Below are 15,261 nucleotides of genomic sequence, written 5' to 3'. Positions count from 1 at the left end.
AAATTCCACATGGTTTTGATTGAACTTGAGAATTGAAATGGTGTTTTATTACAAGACAGTTTTAATAAGTCTTGTCGAAATTATCTGAATATTGATTATTCTAAAATGTCTGACGTACCTGATCTAAGTTCTGATGAAGAGCATTATGAGGAAGATGAATGGCAAGAAATGGAAACCGCTAACCCTGCCGTGTCTTGTCTATTTTGTATGAACTCACTTCCATCGATCGAAGAAGCGGTGTCCCACTGTGAAGCTGTACATGGTTTCAAATTAGGTGAATTAAAAGTAAAATTTAATATGGACTGTTATTCATATATAAAGCTTATCAACTACATTACCACACATAAAGCTGAACCTCAGGTAATTATGGCCTCGGACAAAGCTGTGTGGGATAACGAAAGGTATTTAAAACCAGTAGAGAATCATGAATGGCTTATGTTCGATTTCGATTCCTTAGCAGAAAAGCCTAGTTCTCCTAAATCATACCATGCTAATGTTGAAAATGGTTTGGTAACATTATCTCAAGCACATTTTATAGAACTTCAAAGGACAATTCAAACACTGACAGAGCAATTAAAAGAGAGTAAAACTCACTTACAATTGGCTAAAGAAGACATGTCTAAGATGAAAGAATCTATGAAATCTCTTGTTGATAGTGGACCCCTTGGCAAAAGTGATGAAAGTAGTTTGATAATTGATTGCGTGTCAAAAGTGCCTTTAGAAAGCGATGAGGGATACTTCAGTAGCTATGCTCATTTTGGCATTCACTATGATATGCTATCTGACAAAGTTAGAACTGAAAGCTATAAAGATGCAATTCTCAAAAATAAAGATACTTTTAAGGGAAAAGTTGTGCTAGATCTTGGTTGTGGTACAGGCATTCTATCAATGTTTGCAGCTACAGCTGGAGCTAAAAAAGTGTATGCCCTTGATCAGTCTGATGTCATTTATCATGCCATGGATATTATTCGAGAAAATAAGCTTGAAAATGTTATACAAACTATAAAAGGAAGATTGGAAGACACAAAATTAGATGAAAAAGTTGATATTATTGTATCAGAATGGATGGGATATTTCTTATTATTTGAAGGAATGTTGGATAGTGTTATTTATGCGAGAGATAGGTACTTAAGTACAGGAGGATTGTTATTACCAAATAAATGTAATATAAGCCTAGTGGCTAATGGTGATGTAGATACACATAAAAAACTAATAGAATTTTGGTCAGATGTTTATGGATACAAAATGAATTGTATGAAATCTGAAGTTGTCCGCGAAGCAACAATAGATGTGGTTTCATTTGAGCATGTTTTGTCAGAACCTTGTGTTGTTAAAGAAATAGATATAAATACTTGTACAATTAATGTGATGAACTTTGAGTCAGATTTTAGGTTGGTTGTTAATAAGGATGGTCATCTTACGTCTTTGGTTGGTTATTTTGATACATTCTTTGAATTACCTGAGAATGTGTCATTCACAACTGGTCCGCACAAAACACCAACACATTGGAAACAAACTGTATTCTTTTTTAAAGATTGTAAACAAGTCAGCAAGGGTGATGTTATCGAAGGAAAAATTATTTGTAATAGACAAAAAACTGATGTTAGGTCACTTGCTGTTGAAATTCAACTATTTGGGAAAGTTCATAGATATATTCTTAACTGAATGTTACCACTTTTTTTTAAGTTGTTACATCATATATGTTAGGTGTGATGAAATGAAATGAAACATTCATTTAATGGATGTTACACCTCAAGTATTTTAAGATTGTTATTATATTCAATATATAATTACTTAAAAAGTGTGAATTTGTATTAGACCTCCCAATAACCTACGATTTGTAGAGATATTGGTCATTTTAATGTGGCAATTGAAAATCTAATGATGCAGAAATAGTTGTTTTATTTAGTTTATTGCTTGCAAGTTGCTAGAAGCATAATCAAATTACATTGTAAATTGTATTGTTGATGGGGCTGTGCTTACTATTGTGTCTTGAATGTTTTAATTACATGTCATGCCATAATATGCTATTGAAATATGAGGTTATAAACAATAAAAACTCATTTCTACGAAATTCTTTATTTCATTTTCCATGTTTTACATTTCAGTGTTCTACTTATATACATAATAGAAAAGGAATAAAAAATTACATTAAATATTCAGGCTTTTTACATAGAAAAGGGTATAAATAAAATAGGCACTTAATATCGGAAATAATCAATTACGTCTTAAAAAAATATATTGCTAGGTAATACATTGATAATTTAGGAAAGTGAATAAGGGAACAATTGCGCGTGTTTTTTATGCAGGCGTTAAATGTTTCAATTTTCAAAAATTAATACAGAGTGATTATTATTAGGTATAACGTATGACTTATATTAAGACTATACTATTTCTGTGCTACATCTATTTAAAATAAACACTGAGTACAACTCTTAGTTAGGAATTTCAAATAAATTTCTGTTCAAGAGTATGAATCTAATTCTACTTTATAAAGCTATATCCCGAATAAAATGGCGCTCATGTACACATACTGTCCACTACCTATTACTTACTCTATGTGTCTAATATAGTAAATATATATTAAAAGATCTATTGTATATTTCATCTACGATAAGCGTCACCAGTTGGATTAATTCTACCCTTACATTCCCCGACTTTTGGGACCTAATATGATTATGGAGTTTTTCTGATATTTAAAAGGCATGGTCCCACATTTTAAATACTTGTAAAATAATACTCAATGCAATGAAAATACTAAAAGGGTGGGTCCGCGGAAAGATCTTTATAGAAACGCGGTTTCCGTTAACAGGAAACTAAAGAATTATTCATAAATGTTCTGTAAGCTTTTTTAGTTAAACGAGGTTTGAGATTACTGTCGTCATTGCTAAGTATGTATAGAAGTTAGTTTTAGTTGTAGAAACATTTTTTTGTAGAGGCGTCTCCATTTCGTTATTATGTTCCGTATTAACCGTTCGTTGATTTTGTGTAATAAAATCAATGACATATTAGTTGACGTAAAATATTGGCATTTCAAAATCGGCTACAAAATTATTTCTATACCAAACCTCACAATATGCATTATATTTTATAAATATCGGGGTATAAATATAATTATTTTTGCTCTTATTATAAATAAATTAAAAACGCGAATGACATTTGTATTTCCACGTCTAATAATATATTTTTATCTGGCATGAAACAGGTATATTTTAGAAAATATTGTTTGGTCGAGTTTTAGCCATTCCAATCAGAAATATTAAAATTAATAAGCGTATTATATGAATTAATATCTACTTAACGAATAATAGACACTATACGTAAAGTTGCTCCGAAACCAGCGATTCTATATTACAATAGCTCTTACATTAAACATTTACATTAAACGTTATTCGTAATTTATAGTACTTTTGGAATATATTTAGTAATATTAATAAAGAAAACAAATTGTTAAAATGGCGGGTTCCATAAATATTTCGTTAGGAATCTATAGCGTTGCGAAACGTGTTTAAAGTACTTACAACGCAATTAGATTTTCAACTTTCTGTGCTATACAAACATAAAAAGGTTTGAAGGCTACATTTAATATAACTATAGTGGATTTATGATTTAAAGAAAATACGTCTAAAACCGCCTTGTCAATTAGTTATTACATGTATAACTAAGACACTATTAATAATATCTATGATTTATTTAAATTTTAATTAACAGCTATAGTTGACTGTCAATTGTCAGAAATATAATGTACATTTATATATTTTGAGATAAGAAGCGTGGTATAATCTATCCTTAATAGCATGAAAATCCATATACACACAGAATTCATATTTGGAATTATATAGCTTATGTTAAAATTAAATAAACAAATTCTATTTAAAATTGTTATATACATACTAAAAATAATATTATTTACATGCAAAAAAACGTTTTCTACAAAAACATACGAGGCCTGCTCGAATGAAAAATCTGTACAAATAATAAATAATTATGTCTATCCTTATTTGTATCTACAATTATCTTTTAATTATTATAAAGGTAGTCAATAAGTTAGCACTTATATCAGAATAATTTTATAACTATACATTCAAAATCGCAATGAAATAATATTTATGCACATTTATAGATATTTTATTTATGTAGACAATTTAGGTACCTACGGGTAAGGGTTGAGGAAAGATAACTCCTAGATTAAGAGAGTGTCAAATACTAATTTAAACAGATTATAAATTATATTATTATCTGTCATATTCCCGGGTTATAAAATGACCTGAGATTGACGAGCCATGAAACAGGTAAACGATCTGTAACTCTTGTAACGTCGCTGTTGAAGTGCAAGTCAATATTTGAATGGGGTGACGCACAAGCAGATCCGTCAAAAATCGTTTGATATTGACCTTTTTCACTTTAAAAAGGTTTTGAGGATAAAGTAATTAACAGGTAAAATAAATAAATGTATATACAAATGTTATTTCTAGATAACCCGCTCAGCGGGATATCGCCTATTCGAATGTAACTCACTACGCTGTCTTCCAAAAATTTACATATTGAAGTATTTTATTTACTATATTTTTGCCTGCTTAATATCTAATTTTGTTACAGAAGATCTAAGGTATATTAAAATAGATTTAGGTCATTGTTACAAAATTAAATTACTATTGACACTGTCAAATTAAAATATTGAACTTGCTTATTATTAAATAGATCAACTGCTTTAATTATCTGTTCTACGGCACAGTTTAAACCTATTTTAACAGAAAGAGACAAACAAAATATTAGCTAAATTGGTGATGTGAGATTCAGAAAACAAAATTGAGCGCAAGCTATGACCCATATGTCATAATATGTCAAAGTCCAATATTTGTTTTATCTTCCTTTTTTTCTATATGATCAGTAAGTTATACTGGCATGTCTTCACAAATGAACTGTAATCTTCAGTAAAAAGTAGAGTAGTAGTGAAAGACTCTTGTAAGATTCATTTGTAAATACACAAGATAAGGATATGATATTATTAAAGCTGCGTATGCGTTTCTGATCATTACATTATTAAGAGAGCTATTAAAGAATTGTCAAAGACTCATATTACCAACTTAAGCGAATACAATACTGTATGCTTTATTACTATGACAAAAATTAGGATGATATACAGAAATAGGCATAGGTTTATGGCGCCATAGATTTTTTGTGTCTGCCAAACAGAAACTGTTATTTCCTCGAGATTGAATGCAGCCGGCTTTCTCTAACTTCCATAGTGGATGTGGATCCGATATTGCTTTCTTAGGGTCTGTTTATATGAGTTGCCTTTTTTTGAAACCCACAAACGTTTCGTTTTACGCACGAAGTTGCCAAGTTTCATTATACGAAATGAATTGCGGACAATATGAAAACATAGCTTCAATGTTGAACGTAATAAGAAAATTATAAACACTTTAATAACGATCTTAATGGATCTATGGAGTGTCTTTGTTGAAGAGCGAATGTAGCATATGGGAACAGCTGTGCTTAACACTATTTACAAGGTTGGCTAAATATTATTCAGCTGGTGGTTGCGGCGGTGCCCCGTTCGTCTCCTCTTCCAGTTTAGCCCGGTCTTCTGCATCTGAAATTTGAATAAATTTTATTAATTAGTTTATGTTCATCAGTAACTAATGAATTGTAAGAGAAATGGTGTACTATCAGATTTTATCAGCCAAGAATTGCGAGGGTTCAATATCCTTTGCATTAAAAGCTTTTTAATAATAGCTAACGGGGTCTAATCGGTTTGTATATTTTATAATATAGAGGTATATTTTAATACATCGTCTCAAACTTTTTCATCTGTGTGTTGTATGTCGCGTGACGGTCGGCCGTGGAGAAGGGATAAAGTGAAAGGCGCTGATCATAGCAGCCAAGGCGATTATGGCGGTGCCTATAGTTCGCAGCTGACCGTGTAGTGATTAGACTATTATTATTTAATATGTGTATATAATCTAATTAATTGTTAAGTATTATGTATTTCGTACACTCTAAGACACAGAGTTCAATAAAACATATTTTATTATTTCCTATTATTATTTCAATTTACCAAGTATAAAATTAAGATTGATAAAGCGATTTTTATATGATTTACCCTTAATGGAATATTATTTCAAAATATCTATAATGTGAAAAAATGTTTCACTTTTACCGTGGATTCATAAAACCACACAATACTTTTTCTGGAACTAATTCATCCCATTAAATAAAAAGAATTCAGTCTAACATTAATTAATTTGTACAAAAATGTAATCTGCCATGTATGAGTAATATTATAATAAATACCTTTCGCGGCTTGCTCTTTCCAAATCTTTTTATTGTCCATAAGGCAAGTCACCCATGGTTTCTTTATTTTTAATTTTGTCACCTCAGCGCCTGGAACATATTCATACATAGATGAAGTAAGAGATAATTGAGACAACTTTATTATACACAATAATATATTTATGACAATAATTTTTACAAAACACAATTTATGATTAAACTATTAGAATATTTTCAGATACGTACCATACGACAGGATTTTGTTAAAGATTTTTAGTGAATGTAATGTGAGTTTTTAAAAACAGGAAATGTTCCTAACAAGAAATAAATTACTTTATTTAGCAATAAAAATCTATTTACATACTACGCGAATCTAGCTAGACTAGTATCTGTAAACGTAATTCAGGCTAATTCAACAGTGTTTTAAAATACGTTACAGATGAAAATATTGTACAACGCATGCCTATGTTTATTTATTTATGCCTAGACGATGAGTAGTATGTCTCTCTTCATCAACCACATTTACCATGGGCGAGGAGTTGTTCGGTTATACAGCAGCTGAGGTTCTGATCACGGTCTGATCTCAGATTGTTTTCAATCTGAGATTGTGGATTAATAGTAGGGTCCTTCATAATACAGTGTACCAAATCCTAAAAGGCTGCGCATTCGCCCTCTGCCGTAGAGTTTCCATGGACTGCCTATTACTTAACACCATAATATAAGCCTTCTGCCTTGCCCCTCTATGTGTATTGATATACAAATGCATATAAGGCCGCTTTCTTTATGGTTTTACTGTTAATCTTATAGTGATATCTAACTGTAAAAACTAAATGTAATGAGGACCTAAACACCTACTAGCATTATCCTGGCCATGGGCACCTTGGCTGGTACTGGTCGTGTTCTTAGTATTCGAATGCAGAGGGCCTAGGATGCATTCCAACATATCTGCGCATACGCCCAAACTTGGCTCCACAATAAAGTCTATAAAACCGATTTGAGATTCAGCGACTAGTGTGTTGTTCCTATCACAGAGTGGACTGAATGGAAGGCCCAGTTCTCTTTCTTTGTCTCCCTGGAGGAAGAATTCATCTAGAAGACTCATCGTCCATCTATGATGAAGATCCCATCTCTGAAATATAATTAAAATATTGGATCATATGATAAAAAATATTCAAAAGATTTTTTGTGTATGAAAAGGGTAAAATTATGTTCAGTGGCTGGTAGCACCTGGTGCGGAAGTTGGTGGTCACCCCAAAAAAGTAAAAAGCAATAAATGCTATATGATAAAGGGCATGGACCATTTATTAAAAGATCACGAGTATTGGACGGGGATTCCCCCACGACAGGCTCTTTCGGGAATCCTCCAATTCTACATCGAGCTGAGCAAGTGCTAGTGGAGGAATCCCTGGAAATTAAATTTTTATGCTAGCGATTTCAAACACTTAAAGAACGAACCTTAGCCGGGTGTGAGATATCACAACAATGTAGAACAAGAGAGACTGCCTTGGATTTGTCCACGGTAGGTTCAGCCAGGGTTATCAGAGACCTCATGTTCTTCAGCTGTTGGAAATGGAATGACATATCTGTGGCCAGAACCATATCTATCACCAATGTTCGGAACTCTCGGAACTCATCCCGCGATAGGTTGAGAAGAATATTGTTTTCTTCCTCTTTCAACAATCTGTAATTAAAAAAATAAAAATCATTCATTTTTATCCAAGTTAGAATATTAGCAAAATTATTAAAAGATTTAATTTTTTAATTTTTTTTTATAGAACAGGGGGCAAACGGGCAGGAGGCTCACCTGATGTTACGTGATACCGCCGCCCATGGACACTCTCAATGCCAGAGGGCTCGCGAGTGCGTTGCCGGCCTTTTAAGAATTGGTACGCTCTTTTCTTGAAGGACCCTAAGTCGAATTGGTTCGGAAATACTTAAATCTAAAAATTCATAAATCTGCGTTGTTTTGAGGCAGGTACAACAATTAATGTGTTTAGTTAGTCGAAATCTGTTATAAGTGATACCTCTCTCCTAAATTTCTCTTGTGAGATATTGCGAGCTACTCGATTGTAAAGAAGTCAAAATGCCAAAAATTATTTATTCATGTATCTACATGTTATCTAACAAAATATATACAGTATCAAAGTCAAAAATGAAATATACATTTAATGCTTCTTATTTTACATTTACTGCCAGTTCTCAAATCGTAGAACGGAAGGGAAGAACTGGCAATAAACTCTCCGCCACTCTTTTTAATCGCCAAGTTGCATGAATCTAACGCTGTGCCTTACGTTCTCATGTAAATAAAAGTGTGTGAAAATGTCACACACAATTCATAAGATACTAAAATTTACCACGAAGTTTTAAATAAAATATACTAAAATAATATAGCTCCAAAGAAAAATAAAAAATCCAGCAAGGGCAATTAATCTAAGCCTATCAAATACATAGAATTTCTATTAGCCTTAGGTCATTAGAATTAATCTAATGTAGGAGACCATTGACAGCGGAGAATTGGAATCTTTTCTATCTCTAATTAAACGGCAGCTGTACCTGCGCAAGGTAGGCGTGACAGTATCATGGCTTTTCTAAGAAAATATTAAGTATTTTTAATGAAAAATATTTTCGTTAGGAAATTATGTAACACGTACGTATATATAATATATGTATTACCGTGTGTCACTTATGGATACCAAACCTGGCCTACCACTACCAAAACAACGTTTGTCAGCAGGACATGAATCGGCCTATGTTGAACAAACGGAGGCATAACATATGGACGACCGAAAAAATAGTAAATTGACAAATAAATGCGATGTTTTAACAAAAATTAAAAACTTCGATGTAGACAAAGAAAATTGAACGAAAGATTTCACAGAATAAAATCCACGAGAGAAACAAAAGAGTTCCTGAAATAAAGAGATGGGATGACAATCTCCCGCAAGGATGGAGAAGAGGCTCGTGAAAGAGACGAGTGGAAACAAAAAGAGGAGGCCTATGTTGGAAGACCAGTCCACCTGACAGCTGATACAGCTTAGTTCGAAAGCTTGCATAGGCCTCTTAGGATCTTTAAAAATTTGTTAGCAACCACTTTTTCTGATTCCAGACATATTATGTCTATTAACGTATATTTAACATAGGTTCCATCTTATATTTTGATAGTCAAGACCTTTTATAATTACAAATCAAATATATATTAATAGAGAATTGCCTTGAACGACCTACCTTAGTAAAATATATGTATTTTACTGTGTGTTTCAATCATTTTAAAAGAATCTAAAAATCTGAATATACCGTTTGACTGATCTTCTGTTCACAACCTACTACTACAAATATATTTATATATTATAGTAGTATAAGTATATTTATATGTTATATATTATATACTATACCTTAGGCATCAGGATATGCCTTGGCACCTGGTTCAATGTCTTTAGGAATCAATCATAAACTATATTAGAATTTATTTATGGATTTTAATTACCATTTCAAAGGATTGACTCCATTTGTACTCCCGCTGTCGCATAAATTATTTATTAATTTGTTCTCGAAGCGATACAATTTATATTATAATGCCGAGACACTTCATCTTGGTGGGAGATTGATGGATGTTGAACGTAAACAGATTTTATATAGATATTTTTAACCTTTAACGTGAAAAGTTTCGATATATTGCATGAGATGCATATAATATAAAAAATGGACGATGAACAAAACACAATCGCTCATCTCAAAATAAAAAAGGAATCGAACACAATTTCTAATCCTGATTTTTTAAAGCAACACGCATCGTTACGTAACAAAGTAACGTAACATGTGACTGCATCAGTGAATGTGTGAGGGAAATGGGTACGAAAATATTTATACGAATAAATTTATAAAATAAAGTACATTTCGAAGTCAAATCACTTTGCTCCCATTGGACGCTTTAGCCGTGGGTACAAGTGCACTGGAGTTAATTAAATATTTAAGTTGTCGTCTGGTTGATAGGTGCCTACAAAGCTGTTTCCCTTTCCTTAAAGAATAAGTATCGCAATACAGCGAGAAAATGCTGCCAGCGATAAAAGTATACTGCCCCAATGATCAACATAGTTTTAAATTTGATTTGTTTTTTTTTATAGAACAGGGGGCAAACGGGCAGGAGGCTCACCTGATGTTAAGTGATACCGCCCATGGACACTCTCAATACCAGAGGGCTCGCGAGTGCGTTGCCGGCCTTTTAAGAATTGGTACGCTCTTTTCTTGAAGGACCCTAAGTTGAATTGTTTTATCTTTCTATTTATATTTTTTAAAATATAATAGTGTATGTAAAGAACATTGTATGGTGTTGGAATTAAATATGATTCAAATCTTATTTAATTCAATGTCATAAATTTGTGACCCAATTTTGATGTTAATAGAGCGAGTTTGCTTATCTTGTCGTAGCCGCGTACAAATTATTTGTAGATTTCCATTAAGTATAAGGGTGTGCAATTATAAAAAAATACCGTCTAAAAAACGAAATAGCAGCTACTTTAATCAATTTAAAACAGCAATCAAACTTCACATCAGAATGAGGGTAGAAGATTAAAATTAAGACGAATTCTGATGGCGACAACCCTTCGTATAGTATAAGACATAGACATAGCATTCATTACTAACACACACACTGAAATAAAAAAAAATATGGAAAGAAAAAAAGGAAAATTTTAAGAGTGTATGTGTGAGTGTTGTGATTATAACTGTGGTGTTCCACAGTAATTCTGGCAGTGACCATAACATAGTTCGTATTAATTAATGTAAAAAAATAACATTTTTGAATGAGAAATAAAGTTCTTTTAACGATCAACAAAAATAGTGAACACATTAAAATAACATGGGAGAACGTAAAACTATCTGATTAGTTAGCAGGGTCGAGAACGTAAAACGTAACTATATTATGATTGGTTAACAGCATCTTCAGTTAACGCGTTGCGGCTTTTTGACCAATCAGAATTGAACGACACGACCAACGTATCTGCGTCTTTTTGAGTCTTTTGTATGATATTCTAACTCCCGTTTTGATGTTAAAAATCCAAGCCTTAAGCCAAATTAATGTATATCGTGTCTGGTATCGTTATTAATTATACGTAGGAAAACGAATTTCATTAACAACAGGGTAATTTTCTCACGAAATTCATTGTTATTAATATTCATTGTTTAATCTTGAATGTGTTACCTTTAAGCCTTTAAATTAATATTCTAAAATTGCACTCTTTATGTATTCTGTCGAATTGTTATAATTATAAAATGACCCATATTTCTTAAAAAGAACATTTTAAATTACAAAAATTTCAAAGTGGTCTGGGGAATAGACAATGCACCCTGGTGCGTTGACTTGTAATCTTGGTAGAGGCCCACAATTGGCAACCATAATCTCTAAAATTGCTTTATGTAATAATAGGAGACAAACGGACAGGAGGCTCATATTATGATGTAAAGTGATACCGCCGCCCATGGACACCCACATTGCTAGAAGGCACACAAGTGCGTTGCCGGCTTTTTTCACTTTTTGCACTATTCCTTCTAGAGCTTTAATTTTATGGAGTTATTCACACCGAGTCAATTCTAAAGCACATGCAATAGAGCATAAATTTGATTTTAGTTCTAAATAAATTCGCCCTAAGTGCTAAAAGAGGTAAGGGTTTCTCAAGGGAAATTATGTTGTTGAAATAAGTCCACACCTTATAAAATATATTCAAGACATTTCGAAATATTGCCATTTTCGTATAAACTACGAGTTTATATAACTAAATGATAAATGTACCTTAAATTGGTTAAAAACTACTTGTACGAATCTAAAAACAGACAAAAGTTATAAAAGATATACTGTGTTCCAAATGATTCATTACTTGCAATAGCTATGTCGTTAATAGATTTGTATATCATTTAAATGTTAAAAATAGAAATCTGAAATAAATAAATTTAAATAGTGGTTGTTAGAAGAGATTGCTCGAATGCGATGGGCCTTGCTTTTCATTTAATTGTGTAAATTATATTATATTTCCGCAAAAAAATTGTTAATATATAAAATACATAAAACTGTTTGATCTATGTGGTATTCTAACTTAAAAGCAAGGTATTAGATGTATTGCAATACCTATTCGTTGAGCGAGGTATGCACTACAAGGAGGTGCTATTGTGTCTATAAAAGTAGAATAATAAATTTAGAAGTATATATAATATTTGTGTATGTATTTTTTTTATTTGACTGGGTGTACCCGTTTGGAATATTCTTTCTTTGTATGTTTAGAAAATCAAAGAAACAGAAGTTTTAGTTATAATTATAAAAGACTTAAGATTTTATTTAAAAAATATATATTTATAATGAAATATAAGATACAGATATCACATATTCCACGTCAATAAATTTGAATCGGTATCCTCTATACTTATTACATTTATACATATTACATTACACAATACTCATTGGCAAAGAAGACAGAGGGTGTAGGCCGTGAGAAAAAGCCGGCGTAAAGAATCGGTACTATTTCAAAATAGTAAATCATAGATAATCTAGATAATCTTTAAATTTATAGTAAGCCTTTTAACTCAGCTTTTCTTTAATACGAGTAATTTTTTTTAAGGCAGAGATAACAGAGTTTCTGGGATTTTGTTAAAGAAAAGTATCCCTTTTCCCAATTACTAACTTTAGATGTCTAATAAGCGGTTAACATACCTGAATGCTGCGCTTATGTGGTGGTTTTCTAGTACAGCTCTGTCGTTGTATAGTAGTGCTGTATCAGACCCCGACATTACGTGGAAGTTGTTTGTTGTGCCTGTATGTTCAAAGTCATGGACGATCGCTGCCACCAACGTTGCGAATATCTCTAAGTCTGATAGCCAGTTCTAAAAAATATTACAGAAGTTACAGGGACAAGAAAAACAAAGGTCGTAAATTATTAGCGATATCGAAATTCTGCTTCTATTCGGACAATTATTTACACATGTAATTAATAGTGTGTGTATTCTGCTGTGTTTACATTTTAGATAAATAACTTAGATACCGACTGCAGTGCCATTTGCCGGGCTGATTAAATCTAAAATTTCAGGGCGCCACCAAAACGCGTCCAATTTTTTTTTATTTAAATCCATCTAGCCGTTAAAGAGGAGTGACATACACACGTATATATTATATATATGTAAAGAAATAATTATATCTATTTTGTCTTTTGTATGTCTGTGGAAAAGACACTAGTTTTGTTCATCTATGTATCTATCCGTCATTTTCAATTTGAATTTGATGTTTTTGTTATGAGTACATTTTTGATTGATTATAAAATAAATAGGAAGTGTATTTCAACTGAAATAGCAAACTCTAAATGTCGTTTCTTAATATAATATTTTTGCAACACATTTGAGTTTAACTCCCTTATATATATGAGTATAAGTCATGTCTTGGTAAATATTATGTGTATAACGGACTCATACTAAAGTTTTCCAAGCTAAAGGAAAGTTAGCTAAGTGATGATTGATTGTTCAAACTCCTCAATTGAAATTGGTTTTGGAATAAATTTATACAGACATTTAGACAGACAGCGAATTTAAAAGCTAGTAATTGTGTCAGACGATCTAATCAACCCTGGACATATGCCAGAGGACTCTTGAGAAAATGAAAATTTGATTTATGATGAAGCGTTGTATAAATTATGTAAATCGAAATATATGTACAGTCATGTCTTGGTAAATATTATGTGCATATAAAATTGTACATTTGAAAATTGTAGCGAAATGTTGTAAATACGCAGACATCTAATATGAAAATTTCTACTTTTAATAATAAAAGTTATTCATTTCGTTCACCCTAAAAAACTTATTTTAAATATTATTATGTAGTTAAACTTTATAAGGTTGATACTATTCGCTAAAAAAAGCTCACGCATAGACTGTTCTTGACAGATGGCTGTTGACGTTGACAGATGACAGTTGTCACTGTCAGTTAATTTGATGTTCAGATCTTTAAGGGATTTTAACTTGTTTCTGTGCTTTTAAAAATGGAATAAACATGTACACACTTGTCGGGAGCTTCTTACGCCGCCATTATTGCAATTAATATAGTATGCACATACCATGAGGCCAGTCTGACACAGCATATAATGCACGGTTTGAGCTACATCAGCTGCATGAAGGTTGTTGTGGTACGGATTATGAAACTTGCAGTAACCCTCCTCTATCCTACTGAGAAAGTTTTCCAACGTTGGAGGTTGAACCTGAAATAATAATTATGATATTTAACACACAAAATCTTCACGCAGAATTTATGGTGACCTATTGTTAAGGTATCTGATGATAATTATCAGCGTAAATACGTAATTATTATCATAATAGTTTCGTATTTAGTAAATTATTGCTTAGTTATATTTAATACGTAATACCTATGCGATACACAAATTTTAAATTTATTACTTTTATTTTTTTTCACAAAACACATAAATACTCTGTTCTTACAGTACTAAAACAATACAATAACACTGCAAAAAAACAAATATTAAATACATGAGATCACTGCATACACATGCAGATGGCGATAGTGTCGAAGACAGAATTCAGCACGCACACCGTCTTTCTAAACGAGGATCTGTGCATCAGACTGGTTCTGGCCCTTAGTATCTCAAACAACATTGGCCTTTGCCGTCACACAAATCTTCTAGGTAAAAAGCAGAGGTAGTACAGGTACTAAATACAAATTCTTAGAGAACATTTGGGTTGCTTACTCCAAAAGACTTTTTTTTAGATAGTAGGCCAACTGAAAGTCGCGTCATATTTCTATAAATTTATTTATTTTATTAAAAGTGCTAAATCTGATTAACACACAAAACTTAATCTCAGTATTATATATTTCATAATTATTCGACGGAGAAACTTATTATGATACAGAATTGGTTTTGTAAGAAGTACATGAATGACAAGAAAACTATAAAAGAGCGAATTGTTTGGCTTCCTTTTTCACATTTAAGTTGCCAAGGA

General features: G+C 32.0%; 2 protein-coding genes across 4 annotated transcripts in view; one reads left to right on the top strand and one right to left on the bottom strand.

Annotated features, from left to right (window-relative positions):
- Positions 1 to 2: 2 nt before the first annotated feature.
- On the top strand, positions 3 to 2,074 carry LOC110993006 (protein arginine N-methyltransferase 3). Its single transcript, XM_022259049.2, has one exon. The coding sequence runs from the start codon at positions 106 to 108 to the stop codon at positions 1,663 to 1,665; it is 1,560 nt and encodes a 519-aa protein (XP_022114741.2). The 5' UTR covers positions 3 to 105; the 3' UTR covers positions 1,666 to 2,074.
- LOC110993001 (calcium/calmodulin-dependent 3',5'-cyclic nucleotide phosphodiesterase 1) overlaps positions 2,064 to 15,261 on the bottom strand; it is a 175,992-nt gene continuing 162,794 nt past the window's right edge. For all 3 annotated transcript variants that reach the window (XM_045630444.1, XM_045630445.1, XM_022259041.2), the window contains 6 exons: positions 14,364 to 14,504; positions 12,974 to 13,143; positions 7,732 to 7,957; positions 7,132 to 7,405; positions 6,298 to 6,387; positions 2,064 to 5,596 (listed from right to left, as the gene is read on the bottom strand). In XM_045630444.1, coding sequence (XP_045486400.1) covers positions 5,529 to 5,596; positions 6,298 to 6,387; positions 7,132 to 7,405; positions 7,732 to 7,957; positions 12,974 to 13,143; positions 14,364 to 14,504 — 969 coding nt within the window. In that variant the 3' untranslated portion in view covers positions 2,064 to 5,528. The remainder of the gene's footprint in view (positions 5,597 to 6,297; positions 6,388 to 7,131; positions 7,406 to 7,731; positions 7,958 to 12,973; positions 13,144 to 14,363; positions 14,505 to 15,261) is intronic.

Source organism: Pieris rapae, chromosome 12 (genome assembly GCF_905147795.1).
Source record: "Pieris rapae chromosome 12, ilPieRapa1.1, whole genome shotgun sequence".
NCBI classification, from domain to species: domain Eukaryota; kingdom Metazoa; phylum Arthropoda; class Insecta; order Lepidoptera; family Pieridae; genus Pieris; species Pieris rapae.
Note: the sequence above shows the minus strand (reverse complement) of the source record. Positions and strands in the feature narration are given on the sequence as shown.